We start from the raw sequence: 21182 nt of genomic DNA on the forward strand, positions 1-21182 counted from the left end.
GCCAGGCTGTCATCTTGCTAAGAGACCTGCTCCAGCTGCCTTCCTCTGCAATGCTACTTTCCCTGCCAACAGGAAGAAGATGCAGAAATGGAAAAGAAGGAAGACTGAAAGGGTAAGGAAAGAAAGGAAGGAAGCGGCCGGTCTGGTGAGGATGGGTCAAGGAGTCCGATCACTGCCTACATTGTGCCGCCATCTTGGAAAACGTCTATGGTGCATCTGCAAAGATTGGTAAGAGTCATTGTGGATATGCCAAATTTCCTTAGCCCTCTAGAGGCATTGGTGGGCTTTCTTGGCTGTAGCATTGGTATGGATGGAACAGGATAGATCGTTGGTGATATTTACACCTCGGAACTTGACACTCTCAACCACCTCCAACTCAGAACCATTGGTACACAGACAGGAAGTGTCCACCACTCCCCTTCCTGAAGTTTGTCTCCAACCCTTTGCTGAAGTCATGAAGCCTTTGTAGACTTTGGGAGGTTGGTTCCGCCAATCCTAGGTTAACTGCGACATGGGCTGCTGAGAGGTTGGTTGACTGTAGAGGCATCATGGCTTAAACACATTATTTTAAATCACCCCTTCCCCAATTTAAATGTCAAATATCAGAAAAAGGGTATGGTGCTTCGATAAAGTCGATCCTAAATGTAGAGCGAAGGTAGAATGTTCGGTTTGAACATTTGGGATACAAGATTGGCATTCAGATTTGGAACATAGAATTGAAATGCAGGTTTGAGATGCAGGATTGAAACCCAACAGTTTCAAACTAGAATTGAGTTGTGGAGTCAGGATGTAAAATCTAGATTTTGGATAGAAGATTGGGATGTAAATTTCACCTGTTGGGAGGCAACATTGGGTTGGGGTTAGGACTGCAGATTTTGGATTGGGATTTAAAGTCAGGGTCCAGGGGTTATGAATTTGGATTCAAATGGAGAGTTGTGATGTAAGTTAGGGATCTGTTTTTGTACATTTGTCCTGTTGGATTGGAAAACAGTAATGGGTCATGATTAGAAATTTGGATGTAGGCGAGGGATTTGGAATGTAATTTGGAATACAGCATTGCAATGTTATATTTGGATCCAGGTTTGGATTAAAGATTGGGATCTAAATTTCAACTGTTGATTTGGAAAACATGGATGGCTTGAAAGCATCAGGGATTTAGGATTGGGAGTTACATGAGGAATTTGAATTTGGAATAGAAGGTTGCAATATAAGATTTGGATGGAGGATTGTGCTTTGAAGTATCAGGTGGGGGTGATGGATTGGGAAGTGGAGGGGGGGGGAATAAGAGATATAGAGTTCAATGAAGGGGTTTGGATTGGGATATGGGATTGGGACCATGTGTCTGGGCTCTAGAATCAGGATGTAGGGCTAATAGGGAATGAAGAAGTGTGTGAGTGTGAGGGAATGGAGCATTGGTGTGGATGGAACAGGATAGATCATTGGTGATATTTACTCCTTCGAACTTGACACTCTCAACCACCTCCAACTCAGAACCATTGGTACACATGGAGATTTGGAGGTTAAAATTGTTGCACTGGGAGCAATGTCAGCAAAGAAATTGATGGTGAGCTTGAAAGAGGATTGCAGACTCCATGGAGAGATTGTGTAAGACAAGATAATAAAGCTTTGTCCTTGTGCAATCTGTCCTGGAATCAAAGAGGAAATTGAAAGAGGTTAAAAGTTAAATGGTTCTCCATGGCGACAGCAGAGACAGTGAGTCAGATTAAAATTGTCCCAGCATGCCCCGACAGGGCTAATGCATGTCATACTGAGAATAGGAACACAGTTCAGAGTTGAGGTCTTTCTGCACAGGATTCAGTTCCAGCCTGATTCCTTGCGGGTGATGGTTCTCCAATGTAAGACTCTGCTGATTGTGAATTTCTTGCAGGCCCAAGATTGTTGAGCAGCCTGTGGTTGGCGATGAATATGAAGCTCTCCAGTGTGACTGGAATCAGTCTCTTGCTGTTATTAATTCAAGGTAACATAGAACAGGAGAAATCATCCTCCTTCCATTTCATAGTCAACTATCTATCTATCTATCTATTTATCTATTATCCTACCTATCTACCTATCTATCTATCAAACTACCTTTCTGCATTTTTGTCTGTCTGTCTATCTCTCTGTCCACCATCTATCTAATAACCAAGAGAACTGCAGATGTTATAAATCAGAAATAAAAACAGAACTTGCTGGAAAAGCTCCGTGGGTCTGAAAGCATCTGTGGAGAGAAATCGGAGATAATATTTTTGGAATGAGTGACTCTTCCTCAGAATTAACTCTAACCTTAGTCTTAACCTTAAACTTAACCCTAAAACTTCTGAGGAAGGGTCACTCAACCCAAAACATTAACTCTGATTTCTCTCCATAGATGTTGCTAGACCTGCTGAGCTTTTCCAGCAATTTCTGCTTTTGCATCCATCCCTCTGTCTGTCTATCTATCCATCTAATTTATCTATCTATCCAGCTGCTGATTAAGGCATAGTTCAGTTTAGTTAGCTCAGTTGGATGTATAGTGGGTTTACTGCATATCGTACTACCATAGAGTTACCATGAAGGATAATCCTTCTCGACTGCCCCCCTCACCTGAGATGTGGTGACCTCCAGGTTAAACTTCTGCAAGCTTTATATCTCTCTCTAATGAGTCATGTGGTGCCTTTACTCCCATCTACCTTCAAAAGTATCACTATTGCTGAGAAGACATCAGCATTTTTAAAATGAGAGGCAACACCTTAACACAGGTTTTCCTCATATCTTTGTCTTGTCTTTTTTTTGTAGATCTATCAGTCTATTTAAATATCCATCTTATCAACATTTCTTTAAAACTTCATATTGCCATTTTTACCTCCACAAAAAATTCAACACTCAGTCTGACTCTCTCCATCTCTAAGTATTTTTCTGGCTGTTCATTTTCTCTCTGTCTCTCTTTCTCTCTCACTGCTTCCCAACCTGTCTTGCTGATATGAATCTCTCTCTACTTTCCTGGTTTGATCTTTGTTCACCTCAGGAAATTCCTGTTCTGCCTCCGTGAGAGTGCAGTGGGACTGGGGTCAATTGAGTTATCCAAGAGGGAATTGCATTGTGTTACTCAAAAGGCAGGAAGTGCAGGATTACAGGGGGATGGTGATGGTGAGTCACTTAATGACCTGCTCCTAAGGAAAGCCAGTATAGAGCCGACAGGGTGAATGGCCTCTGTCTGTGCAGGAACCATTAGGTGCTTCTGTGAAGAGGAGCTTTATCTGCATGTATCACTATGCTATCCCTGTCCTGGCAGTTTTGAGAGACATTCCTGATGAAGGGCTTATGCCCGAAACATCGATTCTCCTGCTCCTCGGATGCTGTCTGACCTGCCGTGCTTTTCCAGCCAAACACACTCTCAACAGTGTAGATAGAGCTTTGCTGTCAGTTTAAAACGGTAGAGGGAACTTTATTTTCAGTTTAAAAAAGTAAAGTAAGCTTTACATTCAGTTTACTTGCAGTTTAAAAGTGTAGAGAGGGCTTCACTCTGTGTCTAACTCGATGCTGTCCCTATCCTGGGAGTGTTTGATGGGTACACTGTAGAGGCAACTTTAGTCCGTACCTAACCCTGTCCTGGGAGTGTTTGATGGGGACAGTGTAGAGGGAGCTTTAGTCCATACCTAACCCTGTCCTGAGAATGTTTGATGGGGACAGTGTAGAGGGAGCATTAGTCCATACCTAACCCTGTCCTGAGAATGTTTGATGGGGACAGTGTAGAGGGAACTTGAGTCCGTACCTAACCGTCCTGAGAGTATTTGATGGGGACAGTGTAGAGGGAACTTTAGTCCATACCTAATCGTCCTGGGAGTGTTTGATGGGGACAGTTTAGAGGGAGCTTTAGTCCATACCTAACCCTGTCCTGAGAGTGTTTGATGGGGACAGTGTAGAGGGAGCATTAGTCCATACCTAACCCTGTCCTGAGAGTGTTTGATGGGGACAGTGTAGAGGGAACTTTAGTCCGTACCTAACCCTGTCCTGGGAGTGTTTGATGGGGACAGTGTAGAGGGAGCTTTAGTCCGTACCTAACCGTCCTGAGAGTATTTGATGGGGACAGTGTAGAGGGAGCTCTAGTCTGTATCTAACCCTGTCCTGAGAGTGTTTGATGGGGACAGTGTAGAGGGAGCTTTAGTCTGTACCTAACCCTGTCCTGGGAGTGTTTGATGGGGACAGTGTAGAGGGAACTTTACTCTGTATCTAATCCTGTGTTATCCCTGTCCTGCGAGTGTTTGATGGAGACAGTTTAGAGGAGCTGTACTCTATACCTAGCCCTGTGCTGTCCCTATCCTGGGAGTTTTTGCTGATGAACAGTGTCGAGAGAATATTACACTGTGTCTAACCTTTGTGGAACCTGTGGTCACCTGATGAAGAGGCAATGCCCGAAAGCTAGTGCTTCCAAATAAACCTGGTGGACTATAACCTCGTGTTGTGTGATTTTTAACTTTGTCCAGCCCGGTTCAACACCAGCAACTCCAAATCATAACCCTATGCTGTCTCTGCCCTGAGACTGTTTCCTGAGGTACAGTGTAGAGGGAGCTTTATTCTGTATCAAACCCCGCGCTGTCCCTGTCCTGTGAGTGTTTGGTGGGAGAGGCAGTGTAGAGGCAGGTTTTGAGCAGGGAGCTTTGCCTCCAATGTTATCTCAGAGTTGATCTGTCCATTATATTTCCAAAGAAGGCCTTTCGTTTGAGTAGCACCTTTTTGCAATCTTAGAACATCCCAAAGCATTTCAGAGCCACTGAATGAGGGTTTGGAGAGTTGTCACTCTTCAAATGTAGGAAACATGGCAGTCAATGTATGCACAGCAAGATCCCACCAACACCAATGTGACAATGACTGATGATCTATTTGGCAGTGATGTTAAATAAATAATGAACAGTGCCTGGCCTATTGAGGTAATCTTCTTCTTCCTACTTGATCCAGGCATCAGTTTAACGTCTTGTACGCTGAACGATTCCATGAAAAAGTTTTACCCTCTTCAGGAACTGCACTGGAGAGACACCTTTGATCATGTGTGGCATGTGGTGTGGTAGATAGCATCCTCACATTTGAGTCAGAAGGTCTTGGGATTGTGTCCCATTCCAGAAGGCTAAGACTAGAATTCCCTTTGCAGCACTGAGGGACTTCCGCACTGTCAGAGGCACTACTTTTGGGACAGGAGACTTAATCACCTGCTCTCACAAGTGGAGCTGAAAGGTCTCACAGTCAGATTTTAAATAAATCCTTCTCCATGATACTCTGGACCCAACTCTATCCTCCATCACTCTAACATCACTATGAGATAAAATCTGGTCATTTTCACACTGGGAACTTACCATGAGCAGATTGGTTGATCTACAATAAAATTTTCTTGTAGTCACAATCCAATTTTCTTGGCCGCAACAGACTTTGGGACATCCTCAGGGTTGCGGGAAGGCACTATATAAATACAAACCTTGTTTTCTTCAATGGGTCTGGGGCTTGAGCTAAGCCGAGGTAGCAGGTCCAGTCCAATTCAATGGTCGGGGTTGACTTAGAGAATCATACAGGATGGAAACAGACCCTTCAGTCCACCCTGACCATAATCCCAAATTAAACTAGTCCCACCTGCCTGCACTTGGCCCATCCCTCTCCAAATCTTTCCTATTTGTGTGCTGTAATTGTACCCGCTTACACCACTTCCTCTGGATATTCATTCCACACATAAACTACTTCCTGTGTGAAAAAAATTGCCTCTCATGTCTTCTTTTTATTTTTCTCCTCTCACCTTAAAAATATTTCCCCAAATCTTATAATTCCCCACCCTAGGGAAAAGACACCTATCATCACCTTGTCCACACCCCTCACCATTTTATAAACCTCTGTAAGATCACCTCTCAATCTCCTACATTCCAGTGAAAGAAGTCCCAGCCTATGCAGCCCCTCCTTAGAACTCAAAACCCTCCATTCCTGGCAACGTCCTGGTAAATCTCTTCTAAATCCTCACCAGCGTAATAATATCCTTCCTATAACAAGGCGACTGGAACTGGACTCCAGAAAAGGTTGCACCAATGTCCTGTTTAACCTCAACATAACATCCCAATTCCTTTACTAAAAGGCCTGAGCAATGAAGACAAGCATGCTAAACACCTTCTTAACCACCTTGTCTTTACATTTCTAAGAATAATACACATGAACCCCTGCGTCTCTGTTCTACAACACTACCCAAGGCCCTACTTTTAATTGTACAAATCCTGCCCTTGTTTGTTTTGCTAAAATGCAACACCTTACATTTATCCAAATTAAACTCCATCTGCCACTCTTCAGCCCATTGAATCAGTTGATCTCTTTGCACTCTTAGATAACCTTCTAGACTGTCCACTATTTTGACCAAATTTGTTGTCATCTACAAACTTTCTAACCATGTCTTCGGTATTCTTATCTAAGTTATTGATATAAGTGGACCCAGTACCAAATCCTGTGGATCACTATGGCCACTAATCTGAAAAACAACTCTCCACCATTACTCTCTGTCTCTTCCTGTCCAGCTGATGTTGTATCAAACTGGCAAACTCACACTGAAGTTCACATGTTCTAACTTTGCTAATTAGTCTACTTACCTTTTTCTCTTTCTTAAAGCAGGAGGTCCAGTTCATGGTGGGGTCCACCAGTCTCCCGACTTGTTGAAGGTGGAGGAAGGGGATGATGTGGCACTATATTGCCACTTTGACCCGTCCAATCATCCGTCACAACTGGTAGCCTTACAGTGGAATCTGCCCGAAGGTGAGGTGTATGCGATTGTGCCTGGCAACGTTAAGGGAGGCAAGACCAGCAAGAGACTGGTACTTGAGGTGGACCTGCAAGCGAGGAGCTCCTTGTTGCGCATCAGTGGTGCCATCGCCAGTGACAGTGGCCTCTACATCTGCCTCGTCGAACTCCTCGAGCCTCTGCCCATTATCCAGATGAAGGGGCGTGGGACCCAGCTTCATGTCATACCAGGTACAGGAGTGTCACCCCCTTCAACTAATGCCTGCATCAGCATTTAATTGGCACTGACTTGGCAGCTCATGTGCAGTTGCAGCCTTTTGGGACTAAGCTGAGGAGAAATGTTTTGTGGTGGTCAACCTTATGACCTCTCTCCCCCAGAGCCTCAACCACAAGTATGTTAAAAACAAGGAATCATTGGTTTTCTGGGCATTTGATTTGGGTTTTTTTTGACACGTACAAAATGTACAAAATTAATTTATCAATTCCACTTTTAGGAGAGAAAATCTGCCATCCTTACCTATTTTGACTTATATGTGACTCCATACCAACAGCCAGTGCAGCTGGGTCTTAATTGCCTTCTGAAGTGGCCAAGCAAAGCACTCAGTTCAAGTGCCATTAGGGACTGGCAACAATACTGGACTTGGCAATGGTGCCATGACAAAAATGAAAGTGAGGAAGGATGTGTTTGACAGTGAGGAAGGATGTATCAGGTTACAGCGGGATATAGATAAGTTGCACAGCTGGGCAGAAAGGTGGCAAATGGAGTTCAATGTAGGTAAGTGTGAGGTGATTCACTTTGGGAAGAGTAACAAAAAGACGGGGTACTGGGCTAATGGTCGGATACTTGGTAGTGTGGATGAGCAGAGGGATCTTGGTGTCCATGTACACAGATCTCTGAAAGTTGCCACCCAGGTAAATAGTGCGGTGAAGAAGGCATGTGGTGTACTGGCTTTTATTGGTAGAGGAATTGAGTTCCGGAGCCCTGAGGGCATGTTGCAGTTGTATAAGACTCTGGTGCGGCCGCATCTGGAGTATTGTGTGCAGTTTTGGTCGCCATACTATAGGAAGGATGTGGAGGCACTGGAACAGGTGCAGAGGAGGTTTACCAGGATGTTGCCTGGCATGGTAGGAAGATCGTATGAGGAAAGGCTGAGGCACTTAGGGCTGTTTTCATTGGAGAAAAGAAGGTTTAGGGGTGACTTTATAGAGGTGTACAAGATGATTAGGGGTTTAGATAGGGTTGACCATGAGAACCTTTTTCCATGTATGGAGTCAGCTATTACGATGGGGCATAGCTTTAAATTAAGGGGTGGTAGGTAGGACAGATGTTAGGGGTAGATTCTTTACTCAGTGTGTCGTGAGTTCATGGAATGCCCTGCCAGTAACAGTGGTGGACTCTCCCTCTTTATGGGCATTTAAACGGGCATTGGATAGGCATATGGAGGATAGTCGGCTAGTGTAGGTTAGGTGGGCTTGGATCGGCGCAACATCGAGGGCCAAAGGGCCTGTACTGCGCTGTATTTTTCTATGTTCTGTGTTCTATGAAAGATTAAATAGTAGAGTAGGGGAGAAAGTAGGGGGTTATTGAATTCTCACTTTCTGCCCTTATATTTAACGATCCAGCATCTTTGTGGTCAGGTGTCCTGAATAACACTGTGAAAATCGGGGATGAAGTTAAAAATCAGACAACGCCAGGTTTGTGTCCAACAGGTTTATTTGGAAGCTTTCAGAACATTGCTCCTTCATCAGGTAGCAAGTGGAGTATAATCACAGATCACAGAATTTAAAGCAAAAGATCATAATGTCATACAAACCTAGACTGCTGTTCAGGCTTTCATCTTTTAGAATGAGTTGCAAGTTTCGGTTCATTAATATGTAAATCCCAGAACTTCTTTGAAGTCACATTTTTGGATTTACATATTAATGAATTGAAACCCATCCTTAAAAATGAAAGACTTAACAACAATCTAGGTTTGTTCAATATATTGCATCATTTGTTTGACACTATGATCTTTTGCTATAAATTCTGTGAGTCAAAATTAGAGTAGTGCTGGAAAAACACGCAGGCCAGGCAGCATCCGAGGAGCAGGAAAATCGACATTCTGGGCAAAAGCCCTTCATCAGAAATGAGGCTGCCTGGCCTGCTGTGCTTTTCCAGCACCACTCTAATCTTGACTCTAATCTCCAGCAGCTGCAGTACCCACTTTCGCCTATAAATGCTATGATCCTACTCCAGTAGCTATCTGACGAAAAGCAGTGCTTCAAAAGCTTGTACTGCACTTCCAAATAAACCTGTTGGACTATAATCTGGTGTTGTATGATTTTTAACTTTGTCCACCCCAGTCCAACACCAGCACCTCCACATCTATCTGGGAATAAAACATCAGAGCCGAACTCTTGCAGCAAGTTAGAACTGGTAAAACTGTGCCTGGCGCAAGTTTCATTAAAATTCGTTCCTTATTTTCATTCTCTTCTTCCTCTTTTCCTCTCTCCCTTTCTACATTTGTGTTCTGTCACATGGTTGTGGATTGCGAAATGTTGCTTTGGACACGTCAACTGTGATGGACAAGCGGGAGCAATGCAGGTTGAACTCTCCCCGTACCTTTCACAAACAGAAATAACGGGTCCCGTCATTTTAATAGGAGACTTGCTGCGCTGCAGTGCATGCTGGGATATTTCATCTCCATAGCCAGCCGTACTGTGGAGCTTGTATGCTCTTCTAAATGGTCCAAGAAAAAGAGTTTTTATTAATATTACACCTCACTTGAATCATTTTCGTGTTTATCGCAGACAGTCCATCAAGTCAGGTAGGCATGAAAGGGTGAACAATCTCATTTTTATAGCTGACCTTCATAGATTTGGAGGTGCCGGAGTTGGACTGGGGTGTACAAAGACCTGGATTGTTGGTTACGTCTCTCATCTTTTAGATGGTTGGTTTCAGTTCTTTCATATGTAAATCCCAGAACTTTTTAAAAGTTACACTCTCAAGTGAACTTTAACAATAGGTCCCATGTCACCTCAGATAATGCATTGAAGGTGTGAGGTGGCTTGCGTGAGGCTATCTGGCCTCAATGTTCAGACTGACTCTATTTCTGCAAAAGGGATTTACAGAATCTTACATGGATTCATGCAGTTTTTGAGCAAAATAAAATGTAATTCTGCAAGTGTTAATTAAACTGATATGTCTGTGAGTTTGTATGTATGTGGGTTTGTGTGTGGGGGGTGTTTGGTATGAGTGTCTGTAAGAGAGTGTGTATGTTTGTGAGTGTGAGTGTAAAGGGGGGAATAAGTCTGTGAGAGGGTGTGAGTGTGGGAGTGCATGTGTGAGCACATTAAACAGAGTTTGTGTATGAGAGAGAGTTTGTGTATGAGAGAGGGTCTGCATGAGTGAATGGGTCTGTAGGAGCATGTGTGTGTGTGTGCATGTATGTGTGTGTTTGTGTGTGTAGTGCAGTGGGGTCATCTGTAGTGTGACATGAACCCAAGGTCCCAGTTGAGGCCATCACCATGGGTATCAGTGGGAATGTCCTCAACCAGGACCTTGCTTCATGTCACACTACAGGTGACCCCACTGCACTACATACACACACACACACACACTCCTACAGACCCATTCACTCATGCAGACCTTCTCTCATACATAAGCTCTCTCTCATACGCTCACACATGCACTCCCATACACACACCCTCTCACAACTTATATCCCTTTACACTCACACTCTTTCAAAATCGCTCATAAGCCCTCCACACACACACACGCACACACACACACACGGACACATATAAGTTTTTAGGGTGAATTTGTACTTGCAGAATTACATTTTATTTTGCTCAAAAACTGCATGAATCCATGTAAGATTCTGTAAATCTCTTTTGCAGAAATAGAACCAGTCTGAACATTGGGACACAGACAGCATCACACAGGGCACCTCACACCTTCAATGCATTATCTGAGATGACATGGCACCTACTGTTAAAGTTCACTTGAGAATGTGACTTTTAAAAAGTTCTGAGATTTACATATGAAAGAACTGAAACCAGCATGATCATTTTAAAAGATGAGAGACCTAACAAACAGTCTAGGTCTTTTTCAAGATATAATTTCAGTTACATAACTCTGTAAGCTTTTGCTATAAATTCTGTATCTTACGGTCTTATACTCCACAACCACCTGATGAAGGAGCAGCACTCTGAAAGCTAGTGCTTTCAAATAAAGCTGTTGGACTAAAATCTGGTGTTGTGTGATTTTTAACTTTGACCTTCATATTCTCATTGCAGCCTGCATTGGCTGCAAGTGGCAGAGAATGAAACACATCATGCATCAAAGTTTGCAGGCTGAAATTTCCAGCTGGATTTATCAGCAGCTGAAAAATTACAAAGAACCTGGAGGCGCTGGAAGATTATTTCAGTAGAAATAGTGCACAGAGGTATTGGGGGACAGACAGGAATTATAGAGTCATAGTGTCACACAGCACAGAAACAGACCCTTCAGTCCAACTTGTCCAAACTGAACAGTTTTCCCAAAGCGAACTAGTAGTTCTGGATGTAGGTTTGCTCACTGATCTGGAATGTTTGTTTTCAGATGTTTCGTCACCATACTAGGTGAGCTTCTGAATGAAGCACTGGCTGTATGGCTCACTTTCTATTTTTGTGTTTCGGTTTCCTTGGGTTGGTGATGGCATTTCCTGTGGTGATATCATTTCCTGTGGTGATGTCATTTCCTGTTCTTTCCTTCAGTGGGTGGTAAATGGAATCCAAGACAATGTGTTTGTTGATAGAGTTCCAGTTGGAATGCCATGCTTCTTGGGATTCTCGTGCGTGTCTCTGTTTCACTTGTCCTATGATGGATGTGTTTCAAGAGCTAGTGCAGGCAAGATGGGCTGAATATCCTCCTTCTGTACAATAACAATTCTGTGCTGCTGTGAAATAGGAACACTGCAAGACAACAAATTGTGGGTTCAATCCCCAGTTCATTGTTTGGGAACAGTCACTGCTCTGACAGGTCAACCTCTGACTGTCCTCCTGAGAATCAAACCCCTCCAGAAACAATTTGCTATTGCCATCTTTAACATGAGCTGTATAAAGCATTCCATAGATGGAAGAATAGACAAAAAAGACATTTTATTTATTCAGGAAATATGGGAGCACTGGCAAGCCAAGATCCATGACCAGAGGGTAGTTAAGAAACAACCATATTACTGTAAGCCTAGAGTCACGCATAGGCCAGAGCAAATAAAATGGCAGATTTCCTTTCCAAAAGGACTTTAGTGAACATTTTGTTTATCAATGACAATTTACAGTGCTTTAAATGTCACCATTAGGTTAGTTTTCTTATTAAATTCAGATTTATACTGAATTCAGATTTCCCCATCATCCACAATAGTATTTGTCCCTATGTCTGCAGAAATATTAACGTGACATTCTGGGTGATTAATGCAGTGACATTACCACTACTCCACTGCCTGCCCGTGCTATATAAAAAATAATGATTTAAAAAATAACCTCTATGACTCCTAAAGCAGTGATCAATGTCTCAGCTGCCCTCTTCCAGTCAGGAAATTCAATGGGGCTCCTACGTAACTGTACAGGATGTGGCAAAGGGCTCCACAGTACCAATGAACTAAGAAGAATCAAAATTAACTCTGCTTTTTCTTTCCCCATGCATGTTGCCAGACTCTGCTGATTTTTGCCAGCAATTTCTGTTTTTGTTTCAGATCTCTGGCATCATAGAATGTAGAATATGGAACATTACAGCCCTCGATGTTGTGGTGACCTGTGAAGAGAAAGTGAGGTCTGCAGATGCTGGAGATCAAAGTTGAAACTTTATTGCTGGAACAGCACAGCAGGTCAGGCAGCATCCAGGGAACAGGAGATTCGACGTTTTGGGCACAGGCCCTTCTTCAGGAATCCATTCCTGAAGAAGGGCCTGTGCCCGAAACGTCGAATCTCCTGTTCCCTGGATGCTGCCTGACCTGCTGTGCTGTGACCTGTGAAACCAATCTGAAGCCCATCTAACCAACACTAATCCATTTTCATCCACATGTCTATCCAATGACCACTTAAACGTCCTTAAAGTTGGCAAGTCTACTACTGTTTCAGGCAGGGCATTCCACACTCTTACTACTCTCTGAGTAAAGAAACTACCTCTGACATCTGTCCTATGTCTATCACCCCTCAATTTAAAGCTATGTTCCCTCGTGCTATCCATTACCATCTGAGGAAAAAAGGTCTCACTGTCCACCCTATCTAACCCTCTGATTATCTTATATGTCTCAGTTAAGTCACCTCTCAACCTCCTTCTATCTCATGGAAACAGCTTCAAATCCCTTTTCCTTTCCTCATAATATCTTCCCTCCATACCAGACAACATCCTAGTAAATTTCCTCTGAACCCTTTCCAAAGCTTCCACATTCTTCTTATAATACAGTGGCCAGAACTGTATGTAATATTCCAAGTGCGGCCTCACCAGAGTTTGTGCAGCTGCAGCATGACCTCATGGCACTGAAACTTAATCTCTCTACTAATAAAAGCTAACACACCATATGCCTTCTTAACAACCTTATCAACCTGGGTGGCAACTTTCAGGGATTTATATACATGGACACAGATCTCTCTGCTCACCTACACTACCAAGAATCTTACCAATAACCCAGTATTTTGTATTCCTGTTACTTCTTCCAAAGTGAATCACCTCACACTTTTCTGTACTAAAGTCCATTTGCCACCTCTCAGCCCAGCTCTGCAGCTTATCTATGTCCTTCTGTAACCTGCAACATCCAACTATCCACAACACTACCGACCTTAGTGTCATCCGCAAATTTACTAACCCATCTTTCTACGCCCTCATCCAGGTTATTTATCAAAGATGACACACATCAGTAGCCCCAGAACAGATCCTTGCAGATCTGCAGTTCTTTAGTTTGAGGAACAACTCCTTATTTCCCCACTCAGGAACTTGACAATTTGTATGATTCAATATTGAATTCCACACCTTCAGAGAGCGACTTCATTTTTCTTATATACTCTTCCATCTCACATGCCACACCCCCACCCCACCTCAATAAGTTTTGTTTGGGTCTTGTTGAGTTTGATATCAACAAAGTGGATCACTTTTTTCCTATTAAACCCTTCATTTACACCTATTTTTCATCTCAATTGCTCCTTTACCACCATGATTAGTACTCCCATTGTCTTTTAATCTGGGAACCCTCACCATTCTCTCACTCCTCTTCTTCCCCTCCATCAATCATGTAAAAACTACCATTTTCCAGCTCCTTTCATACCAGATTCAAAATGTTAACCCTGTTTTTCTCTCTGCATATATATTGCCAGACCTGTTGAGTTTCACCAACATTCTCTGTTTTTTTTTAAGATATATCAAAGAAGGATAATGATATCTGCTGACTATTCTGTTCACCCTCAAGCAAGACTAGAGGAAACAAAGCAAATTGCTTAATCTTCTAACTTATTTGCTCATTTGGGATTTTACTGTGTGTAAATTGGTCAGCGTGACATCGCAATTAAAGGTTGTGGAAGGAATTTGAGAAAAGTTAATTGTAAATTATGTTGGGACATTCTGAGGATATAAAGATATCTCTGTTGCCCCAGGAAACAGGACAAATCAATACAGAAAGGAACCCAAACACATTGAAGACCTTTCTAGTAAGTTTCTTGGTTGCATTTTATGATTTGTTCTGCTCCTTTAACCTTTGTTATTCTCTGTGTCAGCTCAGAGTGAATTAAGGGGATCTTCTGGGGATGTGAAAGGTACTCTATAAAGGCAAGTTATTTCTTCCTCTCTCAGGCAATGGAACAAATCCAGGAACAAACGTGTCCAAAATGATCCTCGGATTTACTGGTAAGTGCAGGGAAACATGTCTCTGGTTAACAAAAGAGTTTGGAATGTCTGATAAAGCAGATAAGGAGGTTCAGGGATTTTAAAGATATATTTTTGAATAGGTTTCAGTTTCAGAATTATATTTAACCTATATCACAGCAAGCTCTGTGTTAATAGGGTAACAAACAGTGAGGATTGTTGTTCACTGACTTAAAGATTGTCAAATGTCCAATGAAAACAAAGCTAAAGAAATTCCTCCTCATCACTTTTTGTAATGGGTGACCCCTTATCCTGAGATAATGCCCTCTTGTCCTAAGCTCTCTCACAAGGGGAAACAACCTCTTCCCTGTCCAGTCCCGTAAGAATCTTGTATGTTCCAATAAGGTAGCCTCACATTCTTCTAAACTCCAGTGATTACAGGCCTAATGCACTCAACCTGTCATTATAAAACAGTCCCTATAAAACAGTCAGTACATACTTGATGTCAGCCATATGAATCTTCCCTGGACTGCCTCCAATGCCAATCTATCTTTCCTTAGATAAGGGGCCCAAAACTGTTCACTGTACTCCAGCTGTGATCTGCCTTGTGGAGTTTTAGCAAGGTCTCACAAATGTTTAGAAATGAAAAAGAGAAAGATCACAAATATCAATCTAATAGATAAGCAGTTACTTTTTTTTTGTGAACACAGTGGAGACCCAGTCTCAAACTGAAGTGTTTACTTTAAAAACAAAATATATTCACCAGTCCTAATCACCAAGCACAACTTATTTCCCTGGAGTAGTGTTCATAATGTCACTCAGCCACAGGACCACAATAGAGAACTTCAGAAATATGACCAGACTATATGCCACTTTTTAAAAATCCAATCTCTAAATTTGGCATGAACCATCAATCAGGCACCAATGCATTATCTGTAAATAAATCCCATTGGGTCACACTCTTCTCATAGACGTGCATCATCACAAACTCCACATGTGTGAAGTCATGTACCTGAAAGTAATTCCACTGTCAGACTCTCTTCCTATAGCCCCATGACAACACCAAACCAATTCTACAAGCTTGCTCACTCCCCATAGTCCAGTCTCAATCCCAGGATAATCAAATTGATTCATCCTCAGTCTTGTGACAATCTCCAAACTACTCCCACAGTGCTGCTCTCTCCCCATAGTCCTTTATCAATTCCAAACTGATCCCACTGTCCCATACACTCCTCATAGTCCAGTATCAATCCCCAAAGTAATCCCACTGCCCCACTCTCTACTCATTGCCCTGTGTCAATGACAAAACTAATCCCTTTGCCCTGCTCTGTCCCCATTGCCCTATATCAATCCCAAACTAAACCCACTGCTCCATTCTCTCCTCATAGCTCTTTATCAAACCCAAACTAATCCCATTGCTTGACTCTCTCCGAAATGTCCTGCCTTAATTTCTAATAAGTCTCACTGCCTCACTGTCTCCCCAGAGCTCTGTATCCATCCCAAACCAGCCACATTGCTTCACACACTCCTCATAGCCCTGTATCAATCTCCAAACTAATCCCATTGCTTGACTTTCTCTGGATAGGCTGCCTTAATTTCTAACAAGTCACACTGCCACACTGTCTCCCCAAGGCCCTGTGTCAATCCCTAACCAGTCACACTGCTTCACACTCTCCTCATAGACTCAATAATCTCCAAACTAATCCCATTGCCCAATTCTCTCTCCATAGCCCTGTATCAATCTCCAAACTAATCCCATTGCCCTATCCTCTCCCCATAGCCCTATATCAATCTCCAAACTAATCCCATTGCCCTATTCTCTCCTCATAGCTCTATATCAATCTCCAAACTAATCCCATTGCCCTATCCTCTCCCCATAGCCCTATATCAATCTCCAAACTAATCCCATTGCCCTATTCTCTCCTCATAGCTCTATATCAATCTCCAAACTAATCCCATTGCCCTATCCTCTCCCCATAGCCCTGTATCAATCTCCAAACTAATCCCATTGTCATATTTTCTCCTCATAGCTCTGTATCAATCTCCAAACTAATCCCATTGCCCTATCCTCTCCCCATAGCCCTGACTCAATCTAACTAAGCCTCTGGATCACTCTCCTCATTGTCCCTCTGATCGTTTTAAATTGCAAATGTTGGGGTATCTGTGGGTGGGCAGGTTTTAACATTGGGGGTTGCTTGCAATTCACTGCAAAACCTGTCACCTCCCAGCACAGCAGGAACAGAGTCCCAGACTTTGGAGAAGCTCTGTGGTCACGTCCCTGAGCCTTTGTTTTCTGCATTGCTTACAAATACTGCGGAAGCTTCAAAACACTGACTCTGCACTTTCAGCAACACTGAAAGTGAATAAGCTGCATTGGGCCACGTCATCTGCTCAGTTGCTGCAGGTTTATCTCCTGTCTGTGTGAAGTTACCTTCATTCATCAAGTTTCCAGTCCCCCAATGTCAGACCAAGCACTTGATGAGTCAGCAGCTTAATCTCAGTTAGATTTCAGTAAAACAAAAGAAACACTGCCACTTGCTGGCAGACAGAGTCTCAGTCTCAAGACAGACTGATGGGCAGAGAGCCAGAGAGATAGGGTGGGGAGATAGAGAGAGAGAGAGGGAATGAGAGACAGGGGGAAAAAGAGAGAGCGAGAGGATGAGACAGAGAGGGAGAGGGATGGAAAGAGAAAGGGAGAGACACAGAAAGAGAGAGGCAGAGAGAGGGGAGTGGTAGAGAAAGAGAGGTAGATAGAGAGCAGGAGAAACAGACAGAGAAAGAGAGAGAGAGGCGGGGAGACACAGAGACTGAGAAAGGGGGACAGAGAGAGAGCAGGAGAAACAGAGACAGCGAAAAAGAGAGAGAGGAAGACACATAGAGACTGAGAAAGGAGTACAGGGGGACAGAGAGAGAGCCAGAGAGAGCGACAGCAGGAGACAAAGAGAAAGAGGGAGGGATGGAGGGAGGGGGAGACACAGTGAGAGAGACAGAGAGAGAGAGAGGGAGCAGCAGAAAGACAAAGAGACATAGACAGAAGTGAGTGAGAGATAGAAAGACAGAGAGAGGAAGACTCAGAGACAGAGAGGAAAAGATGGAGACAAAGAGCGCGGGAGATAAAGCAAGGGAGAGAGAAAGGCACGAGGGTAGCAAGAGACAGAGCGACAAAGAGAAATTGAGAGAGACAAGAGACAGACAGAAAAAATGAGACAGAGCCTGAGAGAGAATGAGTAAAAGAGACTGAGGTAAATGGTGAGCGGGACAAAGTTGTTGGATGGGGCATACTGTGGGTTTTGAGGAGAGGGTGGTAATGGGGATGGGGGTTAGGAATGGGAATAAGGAATGGGGGATGGCAATGAGGAATGAGGAATGGGGATGGGTTTGGGGAAGGGGAGTTGGGGATGGGGTTGGGGAGTTGGAGAAGGGGATGGGGTTGATGTTTGGGATGGGTTTGGGGAAGGGGAGTTGGGGATGAGGTTGGTGGTTTGGGATGGGTTTGGGGAGTTGGAGAAGGGGATGGGGTTGATGTTTGGGATGGGTTTGAGGAAGGGGAGTTGGGGATGGGGTTGATGTTTGGGATGGGTTTGGGAAAGGGGAGTTGGGGATGGGGTTGGTGGTCTGGGATGGGTTTGGGGTGTTGGAGGAGGGGATGGGGTTGGTGGTTTGGATGGGGTTGATGGTCGGGATGGGTTTGGGGAGTTGGAGAAGGGGATGGGGTTGGTGGTTTGGATGGGTTTGGGGAGTTGGAGAAGGGGATTGGGTTGGTAGTTTGGATGGGTTTGGGGAGTTGGAGAAGAGGATGGGGTTGGTGGTTTGAATGGGTTTGGGGAGTTGGAGAAGGGGATGGGGTTGATGTTTGGGATGGGTTGGGGAAGGGGAGTTGGGGATGGGGTTGGTGGTTTGGATGGGTTTGGGGAATAAAGAGTCAGGATGGGATTTGAGAACTGGGGCACATTTGAGATCACCGTGTGTATGCATTCCCCACTGCAGTGAATGTGATCGCGAGACCGATGATGGAGCTCAGCTGTTTCATCTCGCTGCTCTGCCTCGTCACCCTCGCCCTGGTTGCTGGCCTTGGATATTCCGTCTGGATGAGATGGAAATTTTCCCAGAGAAGCCAGACTTACAACATCAGGCGTTATAAGGGGAACTTCCGGGTCGCTCGGAGAGGGGTCTCCTCAGTTTCAGTCATGTAGCACACAAGGCTGGATCGTTGATCTTTCTGACCTTCTCCCACTCCCCAGGCAAAGAGACTCCTGTATTGGTATCAGTCCTCACACTCCCCTCTCTCCACTCCCCAACCCCCCACTCCCTCCTCTCAACTTTCTCACCCCTCTCCCCACTTCTCCTCATTCCCTGCTCTCCCTCCTCTCCCCACCCTTCAATTACCTCCATTCACCTCAAGCTCTCTCACCCTCCTCTTCATCCTTCCCCTCTCTCTCCTCTCCACTCTGCCTCACCCTCATACCACCCTCTTCCCCCTCACCTTCTCCCCCTTCCCTCACTCCCCTCTTCTGTTCCCTGACCCTCATTCACCTCTTCCCCATACCTCGCACTCACCCTCACCCCTTCATTCCCTCCCTTTTCCTTTCAGCCCCACACACGCACACACACACACTCGTACACATAGGCACAGATATACACACAAAAACAAACACACAAACACATACTCATTCATGCACACACATAGACACACATGCGCGCACGCACACACACACATATAGACACATGCATAGACACACACACACAGACACTTGTACACACACACATAGACACATACATAGACACACACATGCACACACAGACACATACACATATAGACACATATACACATACACACACACACTCACAGAGACACACACACAGACACACACAGATACACACAGACACACTCACACAGACACATACACACATAGACACATACATAGGCATACACACACACACACATACACACACTCACAGAGAAACACACAGATACACATACACATACACACACACACAGATACATACACACTCACAGAGACACACACACAGATACATACACACATATACACACACACACTCACAGAGACACACAGACACAGATACATACACACACATACGTGCACACACACACTCACAGAGACACACAGACACAGATACATACACACACATACGCACACATACACACACACACTCACAGAGACACACACACAGATACATACACACACATACACACACACTCCCAAGAACAACACCCAAACTTTTTACTCTCTGCCCCCAGCTGACGACTTCCCAACCAGTAGAAATATTTCCTTTTCTTTAAATTGATTGTACATGTTCTTCTGTATATTTTGAAAGCTTCAATCAAATCAGCCCTTTACCACCAAAAATTGCAGAGCATGTAACCCTAGTTTGTAAACACTCTTTGTAACTTAACCTTTGGTGCCCAGGCATCATTCTTTGCTGCATTTCCTCTGACATATTTTGAATAAGAACTGCTCATAGGTGTGTACTCTTGTATTTTAATCCTCAAGTTGAAAAAGACTGCATTCCGCTAAACTGAATTTTGCATTTGCGCTCTACGACAACCTCTATTGCTGGGCCTCCCTGAGGCAACACCATGTACTGGGACCTCTTGTGGCTGCTAAGGGAATTGTCAGACAGTCATAGAGATGTACAGCACGGAAACAGACCCTTCAGTCCACCTCGGCAATGCTGACCAGATATCCTAACCTAATCTAGTCTATTTGCCAGCATTTGGCCCATATTTCTCTAAACCCTTTCTATTTATATACCCATCCAGATGCCTTTTAAATGTAATTGTAACAGCCTCCACCACTTCCTCCTACAGCTCATTCCATATACATACCATCCTTTGTGTGAAACAGTCGTCCCTTTTAAATCTTTCCCCTCTCACCCTACACCAATGCCCTCTCGTTCTGTATTCCCCCACCTGAGGGAAAAGACCTTGTCTATTTATCCTATCCATGCCCCTCATGATTGTATAAACCTCTATAAGATCACCCCTCAGCCTCTGATGCTCCAGGGAAAATACTTGCCTTGTGGAACTGAATTTTCCAGTGTTCAGACTCGATAAGATGATAGTAGGAGTTGAGAGACTCCTATTGGCACTCATTTAGGGGCAATTTCTGTACCGACACAACAGGTTAAATCTATAATTTAAATTTCTTTGTCAGGTGAAAGTTTATAAAAAAGATTGAAATGGCACCTAGTGACAGATCTCCCAACTGACACATGATGAAGGAATCGAACAATGCAACCAATAAACATGCTCCTCACATGTTTATCCTGTTGCTATATTTCAATTTTTTTAACATGAAATGTCAAACATACAAGTAATCTGATCCCTAAACCAAACCAAACTCTGCTCATAAGATTGTCAATTTTCATTTATTGCAGCCAAGAGGTACAGTTAGTAAGTTTGCAAATGATACCAAAATTGGAGGTGTAGTGGACAGCGAAGAGGGTTACCTCAGATTACAACAGGATCTGGACCAAAAGGGCCAATGAACTGAGAAGTGGCAGATGGAGTTTGATTCAGAAAAATGCGGGGTGCTGCATTTTGGGAAAGCAAATCTGAGCAGGACTTATACACTTAATGGTAAGGTCCTAGGGAGTGTTGCTGAAC

General features: G+C 43.8%; 1 protein-coding gene across 3 annotated transcripts; it reads left to right on the plus strand.

Moving 5' to 3' along the window:
- The first annotated feature begins 1784 nt into the window (after positions 1-1784).
- Positions 1785-19648, plus strand: LOC148136891 (M1-specific T cell receptor alpha chain-like). Of its 3 annotated transcripts, none has more exons than XM_087982753.1 (5): positions 1785-1978; positions 6610-6969; positions 14347-14400; positions 14543-14596; positions 18542-19648. In XM_087982753.1, the coding sequence occupies exons 1-5, from the start codon at positions 1921-1923 to the stop codon at positions 18745-18747; spliced, it is 732 nt and encodes a 243-aa protein (XP_087838879.1). In that variant the 5' UTR covers positions 1785-1920; the 3' UTR covers positions 18748-19648. The 3 variants fall into 3 exon arrangements, with proteins under 3 accessions (XP_087838879.1, XP_087838880.1, XP_087838881.1); XM_087982754.1 differs by having other exon boundaries at positions 6613-6969; XM_087982755.1 differs by lacking the exon at positions 14347-14400.
- The last annotated feature ends 1534 nt before the right edge of the window (positions 19649-21182 follow it).

This window comes from Chiloscyllium plagiosum, unplaced genomic scaffold, assembly GCF_037043375.1.
Source record: "Chiloscyllium plagiosum isolate Xiang-an unplaced genomic scaffold, Cpla_swu_hap1 HiC_scaffold_44, whole genome shotgun sequence".
NCBI lineage: Eukaryota > Metazoa > Chordata > Chondrichthyes > Orectolobiformes > Hemiscylliidae > Chiloscyllium > Chiloscyllium plagiosum.

What these genes read in the sequence shown, in the direction of transcription:
- LOC148136891 (XM_087982753.1), top strand. Translation starts at nt 1,921, where the DNA reads ATGAATATGAAGCTCTCCAGTGTGACTGGAATCAGTCTCTTGCTGTTA. An exon ending in CTTGCTGTTATTAATTCAAG is followed by an intron (nt 1,979 to 6,609) that starts GTAACATAGAAC and finishes TCTTTCTTAAAG; the next exon opens with CAGGAGGTCCAGTTCATGGT. An exon ending in ACACATTGAAGACCTTTCTA is followed by an intron (nt 14,401 to 14,542) that starts GTAAGTTTCTTG and finishes TTCCTCTCTCAG; the next exon opens with GCAATGGAACAAATCCAGGA.